This window comes from Lacerta agilis, chromosome 6 (assembly GCF_009819535.1).
Source record: "Lacerta agilis isolate rLacAgi1 chromosome 6, rLacAgi1.pri, whole genome shotgun sequence".
NCBI lineage: Eukaryota > Metazoa > Chordata > Lepidosauria > Squamata > Lacertidae > Lacerta > Lacerta agilis.
Window position 1 is genome coordinate 64,256,882 of NC_046317.1, and position 15,289 is coordinate 64,272,170.

Sequence of the window (15,289 nt, forward strand, 5' to 3'; positions counted from 1 at the left end):
AAACTTTAACCTGTATTTTATTATTCAGTATATAAAAATCTAGAAGAAATGTTGCAGGCTGCTACAGGCAGTATTACTTCATATTCAGAATTGCATTGCTTTATGGGTTAATTAAAAATATTTTCACATAAGTGACACATTTCATTAACAATCCTTCATCAATATTTGCATATAAAATGACACATTTTTACTGCTTGCACAGAATGTGCTCAATCTTAAAACACAAAGTTGTAGACGTGGTTGATGACAATGAGACAAGTAGGCATCCATCTTGTTAGTTGCATATTAAGACTGATGGCATAACTGAGTGAAATCCAATGGTGTCTGTGCTCAATAGCAATGGCATTCACTTTACTTAGGTGACCCTCCAGGACAGATTTGGGGAGAGGATAGGGAAGTCCCATTGTGTGAGCAGAAGTGCACTCAGGCAACATTGGATTTTTAGACACAAAACCAACACAGGTTCATCAGATATTAAAAGCCAGTGTTTGATCCAAAGTTTCCCTTCTGACAGAAAAAGCCATTCTCTGATGGACGGATTCCACCTTTGCATCCAATCCATACTCATTCTCCATTGTTCTCTTCTCATATATTCCCTGTGGTTGGCATTCCTTGGTCATCTGCTAGTAGCTGATGATGTGTATAATAAAGATTGTGCCCCTGCAGCAGTGCTTCTGTACGCAAGGAGATTTTCTGAAGAAGGGAACAATGGTGGAAAAGAATGAATAAGGCCTGTCAATCCATTTTCGCAGAGCAACAACTGCAACATCAAAGTTCTCCACTAGATCTTCCTTCACTGGGTGGTGATGGTGGAATTGATGGGTCTCACTGGTTTGGATTAGTATTGGCTGTTGTTTTTTAATTCCATAGATCCATGGTGGGATTTTTTCAGCTCAAAGGCTGCATTTCCTCATGGGGAACATTCCAGTGGCTGCATGCCAGTAATAGGTGGGCCAGAGGTAAAAGTGGGTGAAATAATGGATGCAACTCTTACCTATTTACAATAGGCTACATTCCAGCTATACAAGTCCCACATCTCTCCACCCACATAAACCAGAGGACACATTCTAGCAAGGCAAAAGAACTCGAGGGTATTGAGTAGGGCTGTGACAAGGACTGGATAGAGAAGCCTTGAGAGCTGTATCTAACCCACAGGGCTGAGGCTTCCTACCTATGCTACATATGTACCTGGAGGGATTTTGTTGAAACACAAACCAGGGGTGGGATACCTGTGGTCCTCCAGATGTTGCTGAATTCCCATAATATCTGACCTTTGGCCATGTTTGCTGGGGAGGATGGAAGTGGGGAGTCCAATGCCATCTGGATTTCCTACCTGACTTAAATAGACATGAGCAGATATGGCAAGGCACTAAAGGTGTCCTAATCCTCAAAAAAGGGTGGTGGTGGGGAATCACACTTTAAGGGGAAGGGAGGGTATAAATTCATTAAATAAATAACATTCTGCAGTGCGTAGCAGAATTTTTTTAATGGTTTTCCATTACTAAACCCAGTGATCCATGAGACACTTCTAAAGAAAGGTTTATATGCATTGCTTTGTAATTTGATACTGACTCATAAGCAAGGATTATACTAGGAGCTAAGTGCCCATGCAAGTCAGGAGCTGGCCTCATTATGAGCACAAACTTGACGTTTATCAATGTATCTGAACCAACCTGAAGAAGACATACAAAACGAAGACCATACATGGGAGCCTTCTTGCCAGAGTCCTTCATGTACACAGTCTTATCTAGAAGATTTACTACCTAGTTGAACTCTTGAACTCTGTTACATTGAATGGCAAATTGCAAGACTGCATATATTATTGTCAAGTTCTTTGTGACTACATACATGCCTTGTGTGGATTTCATTTTGAGTCATCATACTGATTGCATTGGGACATTCAGTGCATACTATACTTTCATTTTATACAGAGTTGTGTTTGTTTTCATAAGCAAGGGAGACAATGCAGACAAAATGTTGTTCTTCATGCTGAAAAACATTTCTGAAAAAGGTAATATTGCAAGGCCAGCCTCTGAAAGTAAAATATTCTTGTATGAAGTGTTCTTTTTTTCTCTTGTAGCTCAGAAAAATATCCATTTTAATTTCTGTGCTCCATCTAGTGTACATACTGTCTTAATAGTGGCCAGTCATGTATGTCAAAGAGGAAGTTTACAGATCAAAAGCCACAAGCTTTTAGCATGGGTGATATTTACCTTACATGATTTGCCATGGAAATTCACATTTCATATTATCCCATGAAGTGCCTTCCTTGTTGTGTTAAGCCTCTCCCCAAAACTTCAGGGTGGTTAAGAATATCTAATATCGCTTAGAAGCTATTCAACTAAAAACCCGCATTGGTTTACCTGGAAGTCACGAATATAAGTAAGGAAAAAGCTGAGGAAAGAGAAAGCCAAAGACCACTCAGAGACTGTGCTCATGATGTGAAAAGCGTAACCCTGTAAAGACAAAAACAGATTTCTATGAGAATACATCTTAGTGGTGAAAGATCACTAATAGCAATTAAGTGACTGTCAACAAGTAGTCAAAACAAGAGTGAAGTTTCAGCATGCTCAGGGGAACCCCACAGATTGCAAAAAAGTATGAATTGTTTTTGAAAAGATGAACACCTAAGAAGAAGAAGAAGAAAGAAGAGGAGTTTGGATTTGATATCCCGCTTTTCACTACCCGAAGGAGTCTCAAAGCGGCTAACATTCTCCTTTCCCTTCCTCTTAAGGGGGCAAACCCTATAAAATCAGCTCATGGATGACTAAGCATACAGTAGGCATAGTGTGTACAGTAATAGTTGGGAAAGAAAAATGGAACAGATGGGGTTTGAGCTGAATACTGCATTTAGAGAGAATTAGGATGGGATGAAACCCTGAATGCAAAACACCCTTTTACAACTGGGGAGACACTGCAGCATTTTGTTGCAGGTTGCTCTTGTTCCTTCTAAAATAGTGTGATGGATAAGATTTGTATATGGAAAGCGTGTTGAGGGCTGATTTTCCCATAGCCACCTATTGTGGACTGTATACAGAATGGCAGTGAATGAGTTCTGATTTGTACTCCTTACATTTTTGTTTGGTTATTTCCAGGTTCAGAGGCAATAGGCCAGTGAATAACCATGTTAAGGAGGAATGCTACACCATCATCTAGTGCTATGTGAATGAGCCTAGGTTCCTCACTCACATAGCATTAGACACTAGCTTTTTCTTTCCCTTAACTGTGGTTTGTCATTTCATCCAAAAAGCTAAGTAAGGTTTGTTAATACTAATTACAGTTAATTTCAAAATAAGCCTCCTTCAAATAAAGATATATCGTGTTAAAGCTAACCATAGTTTGTTGAACCGCAATTCACAGTTCAGACAAAAGCAGACCAGAGTTAAAGAAAGCAAAAGCTTCACTTCCATGTGAAAGGAAGGGAAACGTGGAAGCCTAGGAGGCTACACTTATTCATGTAGCATAATGGGAGGAAACCCTGTTTTAACAAGGGATTTGCAGAGAATCTTGCCAAACTGAGCAGGGTTTAACTCCCACTAAGCAGTTGGGGGAAATGGCCTAATTGCCCAAATTTGACCCCCCCCCCCGGTGGTAAAGTCTGGCTCGTGAGCTGGAGAATCTACACTCCTGCGCTTAAACCATGGTTTAGCACTATAACTGAAGATGGTCAATGCCATTTGCTGAAGAGTAACTGTGGGCTATTGCCTTCATACCCTGCTTGTGGGCATCCCACAGACATCTGGCCGACCCAACTGAGCTGCTCTTACACATTTCTCCAGACTGGAGTGACATGAAATGGGCAATATTTATAGAAAATGTGAGGAACACTTGTCTCATACTATATTTAGGGTTATGTTTGTTAATTTATGTGCTACTTTATCTGTTGGGGGGGGGGGAACTATTCAAAGAAGCTAGCAAATTGGCAGAAGCTCAGGCAGGGCAACTCAATTCAATAACCCTTACTAGGCATAACAGATAAGATGATTTCAGAACAGACATTGTGTATAAAATATATAAGATAAACAGGCAGGGCAACTGTCATGCTATCTGGTTTCTAACTTTCCAGGTACCTTCTGGTTCAAATAGTCAATCCAACAGTGGGTTTTGAGCACCCTACATCACCACTGCCTTACTCTTGTATGCCCTGGAAATTTTTTACTGTGACCACTTAGCTGTTTGTTTTTAGGGTGTGTGTGTGTGCATAGCTCTCCCTCTCCCTCCCCTATATATGCTACAATGCAGAGGACAAATTTCCATTGTGTCTTCATCTTTTCTCATAAGAATATGAAACTTACGTTCTCCTGGGGGTCCCAATGCAGCTTCTGTACTAAACCTGTTCCACACAGGCCACTGTACAAAATGACTGAAGAAATAAACACTTTTAGCAGGTTAAGGAACATCCATAAGGCATATGGAGCATCCTCCCTTTACATTCATTCATTCATTCTTGCTTGCCCTTATTTGCTTTTTCTCTGATCTAGGGGCTCACTGGTGTATTGGCTGACTCGTAGCAAGAAATAGAAGAGATATTATTTTTCCTGGTATGGATTTTCAGTTTTGCTGGTCTCTTCAGCTTGTCCATGTCCTTTAAAAATGTGATAACCATAAACTGACCAAATGCCTCAGCTGAGACTTAGGGATCAGTCCAAATCCAAGATCTGCCAGGATGAGTGGAGTTTGGAACAGGTGTATCTCAGCTGAAGACCCTCATCTTGGCTCAACTGGAGATACACTAGAATATTCCAGCCAGTGCTGGAATGAGTCCTGAAAAAGTTATGTTCTGTAGAGAAGCAGAAGAAGACTTACCTCTATTCCAAATTCAGCTCAGTCACATGACCTAGCTGCTCAATGGTAATTTTACTTGCAAAAAGGGTGGTGGAAGACAAACTATTTAAAGGCTTGTTTTCCCTCTTCAAACTTGGGCGCACTCAGCCCTACTCCTGAATGGAGTTTGGAATAGGAGTGAATTAACAGCAGCATAATTTACCCCAGTGCAATTAACACTGGCTTCCCACAGGTTTGTTTGCTTTCCCCTGCCAAACAGAATACTGGTATTTTTCTTACCTCTTGTGAAATGTATACCAATATGGTTGAGATTTAGAGACTCACAAATGGGTTTCCTTTCAAATACCCCTAATATCTGCTTTGCACTTTCAGCATTTGAGAAATCATTCAATTTTATCTTAATCAGTCATTTATTTACGAAATAGATTTGCAGCCTAGTCCCTATGCAGAGAAGTATGAATACATTCAGCATGTTTTTGAATAGCAGCTGCAGATTGTGACTGTGATGTGCAGAGGGAGGTTAACCATTTCTTTCTGTGCTGCAATCCCTATGCAAATCCCTATGCTTTATTTTTCCTGGGAGGGAGGCTGCAATTGGCACCAGTGGCATCATTGTAATGCCATTATACAAATATATGATGCAGCTGCATTTAGAATCCTATGTATACTTAAATAAGCATCACAGAACTGGGAATGATGCAGAAAAAGAACCAAAATTATCTGAGGGCTTGAGAACCTTCCATGGAAGGAAAGGCTAGAACATTTAAAACCTTTGGGTTAGGAAAAAAGTCAGCCAGAAGTAAAATACTGGACTAGATATGCCTTTTGTCTGATCAAATAGGGCTCTCCTTATGTTCTTATACTAACACCCACTGAAGTCACAGAGACTTCCAAATAGAACATGGATCAGTTGAACTGCAATCTTATGTTCTTATGTTTACATTCTACTAAACATATCCCACTGAACTAAGATTTGGTTCTTTTTTTGATGGCAGACATATATATGGAAGGAATAAAGTGCAGAATGTATATTTTAATAGCTACTGAAGTTAATATATACTATGATCCCCCCAAATTACCATAACAGTTGGCACCTTTTAGCCACCATTTGAATATAAATTATACATGTTCACTGTTTTAATGACATTTCACCACAAAGGATACTACTCACTATGCTGGATGTACACCACAGCAGAACTGTCAGTCTGATCCAAAAAATGCCCTTCCCATGAATCCCTGGTTGCATCTTGTAGGAAAGAACTGTTTGAACCAGAATGTAAATGACTCCTATTCCAAACGTGAGACAGGCTCCAGTTACATGCATGGAAAATAAAGTGCTTTTCTGGAGGAAAAGAACACAGGTTTCAAAACTGGTTTGACCAAGTAATATTTGAAAGCTGAACAATTCAGTCAATAAACTGAGACTTTAAGAGGGGTGGCTCCCAAGGAGAGTTCAGGTTTTCAAAAAAATGTGGTTTGATAGCAGAATCATATACCTATTTCTTACATCTGTCTCCCATAGCTAATTCATGTTTTACACTTAAAACATTTTTACCCTACTTTTTAGTGGAAAAGAATAGTTTACATGCTAGCTTTGCTCCAAGAAGCTCAAAGTAGCACACATGTGGTTTCCAGATAGTCTCTCATCCAACTACTGACCAGACTCAGATATGCCTAGCTTGAAGGTTGCTGCATTATGTCTAGAACTCTGATAGCACTTTAACCTCAACAACTCTTAGAAGGTTAGGCTGAGAGATTGCAACCAGCCCAAGGCCATCCAATAAGCTTTGTGCCTGAGCATTTCATTTCATTTCTTAGACTTATTTTTCACTTGTCACCTGAATATCTCCAAGCGGCTTAGAGCGAAAAAGGTAAGTTGCTTAACAAATCATGTAAATATTGAAATTCACACAAATAAAACTAAACTGCACTAATTGCTACTAAGTAAATGTACAGCAAGATCATGGCAACCATACAATTGGGGCATGACTACCAAAGCCCAATTGTAAGCACAAACCTATTATGAGATGAAAAATTGTGTTTCATGTGCGTTCACTACCCAAATTTATGCTGGAAGGCAATCAGTAGGCAACTTCTCTGGAGAGAGAAAAAAGCCTATCATATCCTATATTCCAAAACAATTAAAGTTGAAGTACAAACCTGGAAGTTCGCAATGACGCAAAGCCCAAAGCAACTAACTGTTCCTAACACAAAGCCAGCTTTATTTAACCTGAAGATCTTGGGGTTGTCAGGATTCAAAGCATGAACTTGTTTGTATCGGACATACATTGTTGCCATGCCTGTGAAATAATCCAAATACAGCACAGTAAGACTATGGTATAAAAGACTGCCATTGGAAGAAGCCAAGTATAATTGGTGGCCACCTAAAACTAGCTGTCAGGTACTCAAAATGCAATAGGAGGGAAGAAAGTCTGAATGCAGCCCTGAGGGCAGATGAATTTTTCTTATATGACACATACTTTTAGAGTAGCCATGTTAGTATGTTGCAGCAAAAAGAACAAAGATGATCATAGCATCTTTAAAAGGCTTAACAAATTGATTAAGGTATCAGCTTTCGTGGACCTGTTCACTTTGTTAGATGCATGAAGTATTCTCCTGAGTTATAGGGATATATTCACATGGTTTTGCAGAAGCAAAATTGTAAACAGTATGGTCAGAAGGAAATGAAATACAGGAAGCACAAAACAGTGATAATCATATATTAAGAGAGAGAATTCACAGTTGTTTATAATAAACATCCTGGCATTGGTATGGTTATTAACTAAGTAGTATCTCAAAACCCTTTGTCTTGCACCTTAACGCATTTGTAAGCTTTTAAGTGGTCACAAGATTCTGTGTCATATACAATTACTTGTCTACTATGAGACAGGCAGATTTAACAGGATTATGGAATAATGAATAGTCAATAATCATATTGCCATCTGTATTTGCCATGGCAATCTTTAAGAACAGTTGTTGTGGTGTCCTTGTCTCACTTCCATCAGTGCTCCTTTTCCACACGACAAGGGCATCTCAATAGCTATGCTACAGATACAGAATTCCTTCCCTCTGGAGTCTCACAAAGCCTAAGTCTAAGCATCTTTCAGAAGCCTATGATTCTTTCCCCTCTGTACTTACCCAAAAGAGCGGCAATGTTTAACATTATCCCAAACAAACATCTTTCAGGAGGTGTTGTTCCTGTGTCACTGAACGAAAAGCAATGTAAGATACAGTGATTCTACAACTCACCAAATGCACAACTAAAAAATGGGAGACATTTAAATTTTTAAATACCAATTTGTAAGTATCAAGAATAAGCAGTAGATGCGGGGGGGGGGGGATACAACTACAGTGGTGCCCCGCTAGACGAAAATAATTCGTTCTGCAATTTTTTTCGTCTAGCGAAGCGGCAATGACAGCCGCGCTCCGCTAAACGAAAAAAAAAAAAAGACGAGAAGCAGCCCCATTGACATTCGTCTAGCAAGTTTTTCATCTAGCGAGGCATTCGTCTAGCGGGGCACCACTGTATCAAAAGGAAAGCAAGTAAAAACAAATCCATGCTCATGTAGTATTTGAGGCACGACTCATTTGGTTTTTGTATTATTTCAAAATGCATGGAGTAAGTTTTTAATGCTGGTAAATCTAGCACAATTATATTTATTAAAGGAACAAGTTTTTAAAGACTTATAAAAGGCTGTGTGCCAAATATAGAGCCTTTTTATTAATTTCTTTAGTACAGCCAGCTATGCATGGCTAATGTTTACCGATGTCTGACACATTTTCTGACTCCAAGTCATTTAAGAATTTCAATACACGATAATGGCAAAGTTCTAAAAGGCAAAGTGCAGTCTTATCAGGCTGCCCATATGCTATCTCTATGTATTCATCCAGAAACATAGACCTTCACCCCCACCCACTTGCAAATTGTCTGCTGAATATATTTGCTAGTAATCCTTTCTCTTGCTTACAGCATGCTGGATCTCTGATTTTTAACACTGCCCGGTGAATTACATAAGGCAGGAGCAGGAAACCTCAGGCTGGCAGGCCAAAAGTGGCCCTTGGAGCTCTCCCTAGGCCACAACACCTTGCTGGCTTTGCTTCACACCCCAACAATTTTTGCCAGGCTAGAATGTGGCCATGTATTCTGATAACACCTCTTGCTTTTCTGCATGGAGATACAAAAGGGGTGTGTGAGTATGTGCAGAAACTAGCTTTCATTGCTCAGCCTCTAGTTCTGCCTAACACTCGCATGTGGTCCTTGAAAGGTTGCCCAAAAGGGGATGCAGCCCCAGAACTGAAAAAAGGTTCCCTGACATCAGGCATGACAAGGGCTAGAGATGGATAGCTCAGCTGGTGAGAGCATGGTGCTGATAACACCAAGGTTGCAGGTTCGATCCCTGTATGGAACAGCTGCATATTCCTGCATTGCAGGAGGTTGGACTAAATGATCCTCTGGGTCCCTTTCAACTCTGCAGTTCTGTGATTCTAAGGTTTATCTGCCACCCCAGACATAAGGCATTACGAATAATGAATCAAGGACCCTGAAAACATATGAAAGGGAAGAGTGTTCATATCAGCGATATGATTTTTCTTCATCTGAACACATTAGATTATTTTTTTCTATAGTACTAGTATTTATTTATATTATTTATTCATCATTATACAGTGGTACCTCGGGTTACATACGCTTCAGGTTATATACGCTTCAGGTTACATACTCCGCTAACCCAGAAATACAGTGGTACCTCGGGTTACAGACGCTTCAGGTTACAGACACTTCAGGTTACAGACTCCGCTAACCCAGAAATAGTACCTCAGGTTAAGAACTTTGCTTCAGGATGAGAACAGAAATCGGGCAGCGGTGGCGTGGCGGCAGTGGGAGGCACCATTAGCTAAAGTGGTGCTTCTGGTTAAGAATGGTTTCAGGTTAAGAACGGACCTCTGGAACGAATTAAGTACGTAACCAGAGGTACCACTGTAATGCTTCAGGTTAAGAACTTTGCTTCAGGATAAGAACAGAAATTGTGCTCTGGCGGGGCAGCGGCAGCGGGAGGTTCCATTAGCTAAAGTGGTGCTTCAGGTTAAGAACAGTTTCAGGTTAAGAACGGACCTCTGGAACGAATTAAGTACATAACCAGAGGTACCACTGTATTTATATCACACATTTCCTCCATGGAGCTCATGGTGGAGTGCATGGTGCTCCCACTTCCCCATTTTATCCTCACAACCACACTGTGAGGTAGCGTAGGTTGAGAGGCAGTGACTCTGCAACACTTTCCCCCACAACAGTTTTCTTGTAAAAATGTATACTTATCCAATGGCATTTAAAACTATATATTTAATTTAAAAAGTAAGAAGCTCTTATGGATGTTTGGTTACAAGCGATATATGCATCATAGGAAAGAGATCTAACTGACCTGCTCTAGGACCTATAGCTGGCATGTTAATGGAGAAAATGGATAACTCGGATGCAGGTTTCTCCCTGCCTCTTGGTTTCCAGTGATCACAGCAGCTACACCCACATTGCCTGGGAATAGCCAAATAGGAATCTGTATCTTAGTCAAAATGTGTATGCAGTTTATTACAGCTGCAGATTCTTGCAGTCTCCTATAGTTACAACATGGCTGCAGGCAAGCTATAACCTATAACCATTTATTGATTTTGCCATACTCATCTGTAAGGAATTGGGAAGGATATGAACTTCACCTTCCAGCAAAAGCCAAGGGGAGAGGAACAAGTTTTTCAGCATTGCTAGATAGAAATGAAAGAACTTAAAATTGGTATGCATATGACTTTTTAAAAATTAGGAGTTCAACCCCCCCCCCAAGGGGGGGTGCTTTCCTATGCAGTGATAGGAGCAAAGTTCGCAACCAGGAGCAGCTACTTCCGGGTTAGCAGAGCTCGTAACCTGAAGCATTTGTAACCAGAAGTGTTTGTAACCAGAGGTACCACTGTATGTAACAATGCAATTGTAAAAGTCTTACTGACCTGATGTAGGGCACCAAAGGGTCAACATGATGTAAGACGACTGCAGTAATGTATGAAAACACAAAGGAAGCAGATGTCCAAATAACGAGGGCAGAAGGCAAGATGCTCAGACCTTGCTGAAACCACCACATCTCAAAATCATCTTCCAAGTCCAAACACTGTGAAGAATGAAGAGATAACATTAACTATGTTTTCTCTTCCCCTTCCTTGCCATTGAAAGCAAACAATTCTTTTCGTATGCAGTCTTCTTTGTGTTTAGAAACACACCCAGGCAAACAATTTTACTGACTCAAGACTTTGGCCCGAGTGAGATTAGATTGTTTCACTTTTCGTGCCTGCCTTGCAATACCAACACAAACCAGGAAACAGAAAGTTATTGCAATACAGAAGCTGAATGGAAACTAGAAAGCAGAAATGTATTTTGGATATGTGCAAGACTTAATTTTTTTTTAGAACAAGGAGATGGGGGGCAGGGGAAGAAAGAATCTAATTGTTGTTGTTCAGTCGTTCAGTCGTGTCCGACTCTTCGTGACCCCATGGACCAGAGTACGCCAGGCACGCCTATCCTTCACTGCCTCTCGCAGTTTGGCCAAGAGGCGAAACAGTGTCAAATCTTCCTGGTTCTCTTGGCTGTTTCATCTCTTGGCAGAGATATCAAAATGATCACTGTTTTACCAATTATGTGTAATATTGTAAAAGCGAAAAGGAGATGGATGGCACGACAGTAATTCCACATATAGTGAAAAATAATATTCTAATACACAATGGAAACATATGAAAACCTGCATAACTGTTAAAGAGGATTTAAAAAAAATCAAATACCATGACTAAAGACTAGAAATAAACACATTAGAAAAGAGCCATTATTGTTTCCAAGAGAGGAGCAGGCTGATACTACTTGGAATAACCTGGGTCAATCTCTACCTAAAGGACAAAACTATGGGCATTGTAAAAGATGGGCATTGTAAAAGTGGGGTGAACATAACTTCATGTTTACACAGTAACAACAGCAATTCCAGCCTTAGCTATTGGTTTGTCCAGCTAATGCTGCTCAGGTTTTTGCTTAAAAATGAACAACGTAGTGTAGGGGAGCATCAGTGGGCTTGAAAAGAATGCAGCTATTTCTTTCTACACTCCATTATTTGGTAATGTGCTGGAACCATCTAGTTTTGCCCTTAATATTCTTCTGAATCTGTTCCAAGCTCTTAAAAAAACATTTTTTAAGAATATTAATTTTAATATAACCAGCATGCTGTTTTTATTTATCCAAGATAAGAATTTAAATGGAATCTGATTAATTCCTGTTTGAAGCCTTTCCACTGCTTTGTATTTTTTGGAGTAAACTGTGGTTGAATAGCACTGGACACTGCTAATTGATGGCAGGGAACAAATGGGACTATTTAACATTTCTTAAGCATTACAAGTGTGGGGGGCACTATATGGGCCTCTGACTATCCTCAGATAGTGAGACTTCTGCACAAAGGCTAAGTAATTCTTTTAGATGAGAAAAGCATATATTATTGGATTCTTCATTTCCCGCAGCAGCAGGTGTCCCACAGAAAAACAGTTATCATATTCAGCACCAGAGACAGAGAACACTTAGAAGACCTGTAACATGTTTGTGCTTTCCTGGATTTCAAACCATAGATTGTAGGTAGATGTGTTCAATTTCCAAATTTATACAAGTACATGAAAATGTGGTACATGGCATTGTGGGCAGAATTCAGTTTGCTGAGAACCTCACCTTTCATTTTAAAAAGTGCTTCCTTCCCTTGTGGTTGTAAAAATAGGACACAAAGTATGTGAGTGATACATGATGAGTCTCAGGTGGGTGGTGGAGTATTTCCGTGGGCGGGGGCAGAGTTTCAATGCCTTGCATGGATCTTTACACTTCTCCATAAGAGGTCAAAGTGGACTACATTCTAATCTGAATAAATTATATAGAATTAAAGAGTTTAACACAGACACAAATTTACTCTAATAATGAACATGGAAATCTTCTGAGTGGCTATTCCAACGGGTCACCAGTTACATACCGTAACTTTTAAAAATTAGTACTTGAATTTGTTTGTTTTCCCCTTCCCTTTCCACTCCTTTTCCTTTACTATCATGTCTACTGTAAACATTTGGGCAGTTTGTTAATAACTGTGCATCACTTTAAAGTGTTAGAAGTTGTATAAATTATAAAGTAGTAACGGAAACAATTAGAACTTGGCTTAGGTCTTATCCTATCCCCCCTATTTGCTTTTCATATCAGCACTCTACTTTGTCAGGGCCACTGACCCCAGGTTACAATGGTGAAACCTGCTTTTTGACTTTGATATGATGCACCTATCTAAGGGCGGAAATATACGGTAGGTTGCAAACACATAATATCCATAGCAAAACTTGAGATCTGCTTTCCAAAGGGAAAAACTAGATGCAGGAGAAAGATTTGAAGCAGAGAAATGGTGAGGTAAGGATAATGGGGCTGTTAAAACCTCTCTCTACCTACCACTTATTCACCCCACACCAATCACCCCTTATTCAAAGCCACTTTTGTTTCCATACACTTGCATGCAAAATGTAGCCAGGTCCTAAATATGGCAGTTTCTCTTTTAACCATCCTGTGAACTCCAACCATCTAGCTTTGAATATTATATATTTTGAAAATACTTGAAAAGAGTATTGTGTATGTATGGTTTAACAGCAGCGAGAATGCTAGTGGCAAGAAATTGGAAAAATAAAGTTGCACGAACCATAGCAGATTGGCAAAATCTAATGTTAGAATACTTGCAACTAGCCAAAACAACGGGTAAAATAAGAAGACAAATGACCCAAGAAGTATGGAAAGAATGGAGGATATTTAAAGAATATTTAAGGAATAATGGTATAAATGGAATCCTAGTGGCAGATGTAGACTGAACCCTCAAATAAGTGATTAGAAATTTAAAGATGGAAAAAAATGAAATATAAAAAGAAATTATAACTGTACGCTATACAAATACAACTCTACAAAATACAATGAGGATAATTGGAGGTACGAGAAGGTGTGTGTGTAAATGTGGATGTATGTAAATATTTAAATTTGAAGAAGTTGATATATGTGATGTATAGGTTTATTTTGTGTGTTTTTAAATAATAAAGAGAATTTGAGAAAAGGAAAAAACAAAAACAAAAAAAGAAATCTTGAGAGCTCACTGACAATTGGATCTATTGGGAATAGAACACAAATCCTCACTTTCCCACAATGGAAAATCCCCACATATCCTTAGGTATGGCATTCTATTTGGCAAATAAGCTCTCGTCCCTTTCTGCAGCCAGCACTTGGATTCAAGAGCTTATTAATTCTATGAATAGCAGGATGTCCATTCACAAAAATACTGGTCACACCACCTACCAAAAACACTACTATCATCAGTTGGAACTGTCAAATGCAACTACAATTTCTACCATTGTGTGGTGAAAGGTTTATTCTAGCTGGAGTACCGGTACATTTGATATGCTGAAGCCACAGGAGTACTGTGCATGCTGTTTTTAGCTCAAAAAGTCTAACTAAAAACTAATGCTACAAGAATTTTTTTTTTGTGGCTTTCTAGTCAAGACAGCTTCAAGCTGGACACGACTGCAGAACACAGCACAGAGCTAATGCCCTACTCTCTGAAGAGTGCAAAGAAGGATTCTTCCAAGCACAGGATTCTTCCAAGCACAGTCATTCGATTACAAAGCAGAGCCCAACTAATTTAGGAGACACAAAAAAAGCCTTCATTGGGGCAAACAAAGGCATAGTCATAATGATAATTTCGTCTTCTCAAATGCGGGAAGTCATCCCTCAAATGGGAACGTCTCAACGTTTGCATCAAAAAAAGCTACCAGAAAGTTACCATGCCTGATTCTCGGGCAAAAAACAAACACACAAACCCTGAAAAATCAACTCTTACCAGCCACCAGCTCTCTTTAGGCTGAGGAAGGGGACAACCGCAGTTGCTGCCTCTCCCTCCACTTTCCCAACTCGTGTGTCTTTAACAGCTACCAGAAGTTCAAGGGGGGGGGGTATGCTGCGTATGGGGTTGTGTTTAATGGGGAAACTAAATCCGTTGAACGTCTGCCTGCCATACGGTTGTTAAAGCCACAGTCCCTCCCTCTCTCTCTCGGGGTGGGGAGAAGGTGCCCTTGGCACGGATGAGTTGTTTTCATGCGACCCTCCAGAGGAGGAGGAAGGCGAGAGGCATGCGCGCTCCCTTTCCCCGCCCGCGGCATCTGAGGTGACCCCGTCACCCCCTCCCCCCCGTCATGCCAAAGTACACACTTTGATATTCGAGCCTCCAGGAAGGGGTTAATTTACCGTCTCGCTCTCTCCCGCGGCCTCCTCATCTCGCTGCTCCGGCCGCCTCCTCTCTGAGGAAGCACGTGGGCGGCGCGGTCGGGGGGAGCAGTGAAAGGACGGACGCGAGAGGAGGAAAAAGGGTCAGGGGCGGGCACGCGCGCGACGCTCCCTCCTCCCTCAGCCAACCCCCGCCTTCCCTTCCACGCGCGC

The 15,289-nt window shown here is 40.4% G+C and overlaps 1 protein-coding gene across 3 annotated transcripts; it reads right to left on the reverse strand.

The window, feature by feature from the left end:
* DRAM2 (DNA damage regulated autophagy modulator 2) lies at nt 1-15,197 on the reverse strand. 3 transcript variants are annotated; one of them, XM_033153128.1, is made up of 8 exons: nt 15,098-15,197; nt 10,774-10,931; nt 7,924-7,991; nt 6,946-7,085; nt 5,950-6,127; nt 4,296-4,378; nt 2,364-2,456; nt 1-693 (listed from the first exon to the last, which is right to left on the reverse strand). In XM_033153128.1, the coding sequence occupies exons 2-8, from the start codon at nt 10,902-10,904 to the stop codon at nt 586-588; spliced, it is 801 nt and encodes a 266-aa protein (XP_033009019.1). In that variant the 5' UTR covers nt 10,905-10,931; nt 15,098-15,197; the 3' UTR covers nt 1-585. The 3 variants fall into 3 exon arrangements, with proteins under 3 accessions (XP_033009019.1, XP_033009020.1, XP_033009021.1); XM_033153129.1 differs by lacking the exon at nt 15,098-15,197 and adding an exon at nt 14,694-14,781; XM_033153130.1 differs by lacking the exon at nt 15,098-15,197 and adding an exon at nt 12,518-12,606.
* Between the last annotated feature and the right edge of the window lie 92 nt (nt 15,198-15,289).

Excerpts from the sequence above, each read along its gene's own strand:
- DRAM2 (XM_033153128.1), bottom strand. The coding sequence starts at position 10,904 with ATGTGGTGGTTTCAGCAAGGTCTGAGCATCTTGCCTTCTGCCCTCGTT. Across the intron at positions 7,086-7,923 it reads AAACATTGCCGCTCTTTTGG|GCATGGCAACAATGTATGTC; the intron begins GTAAGTACAGAG and ends ATTATTTCACAG. Across the intron at positions 2,457-4,295 it reads ATTGGGACCCCCAGGAGAAC|GGTTACGCTTTTCACATCAT; the intron begins GTAAGTTTCATA and ends TTGTCTTTACAG.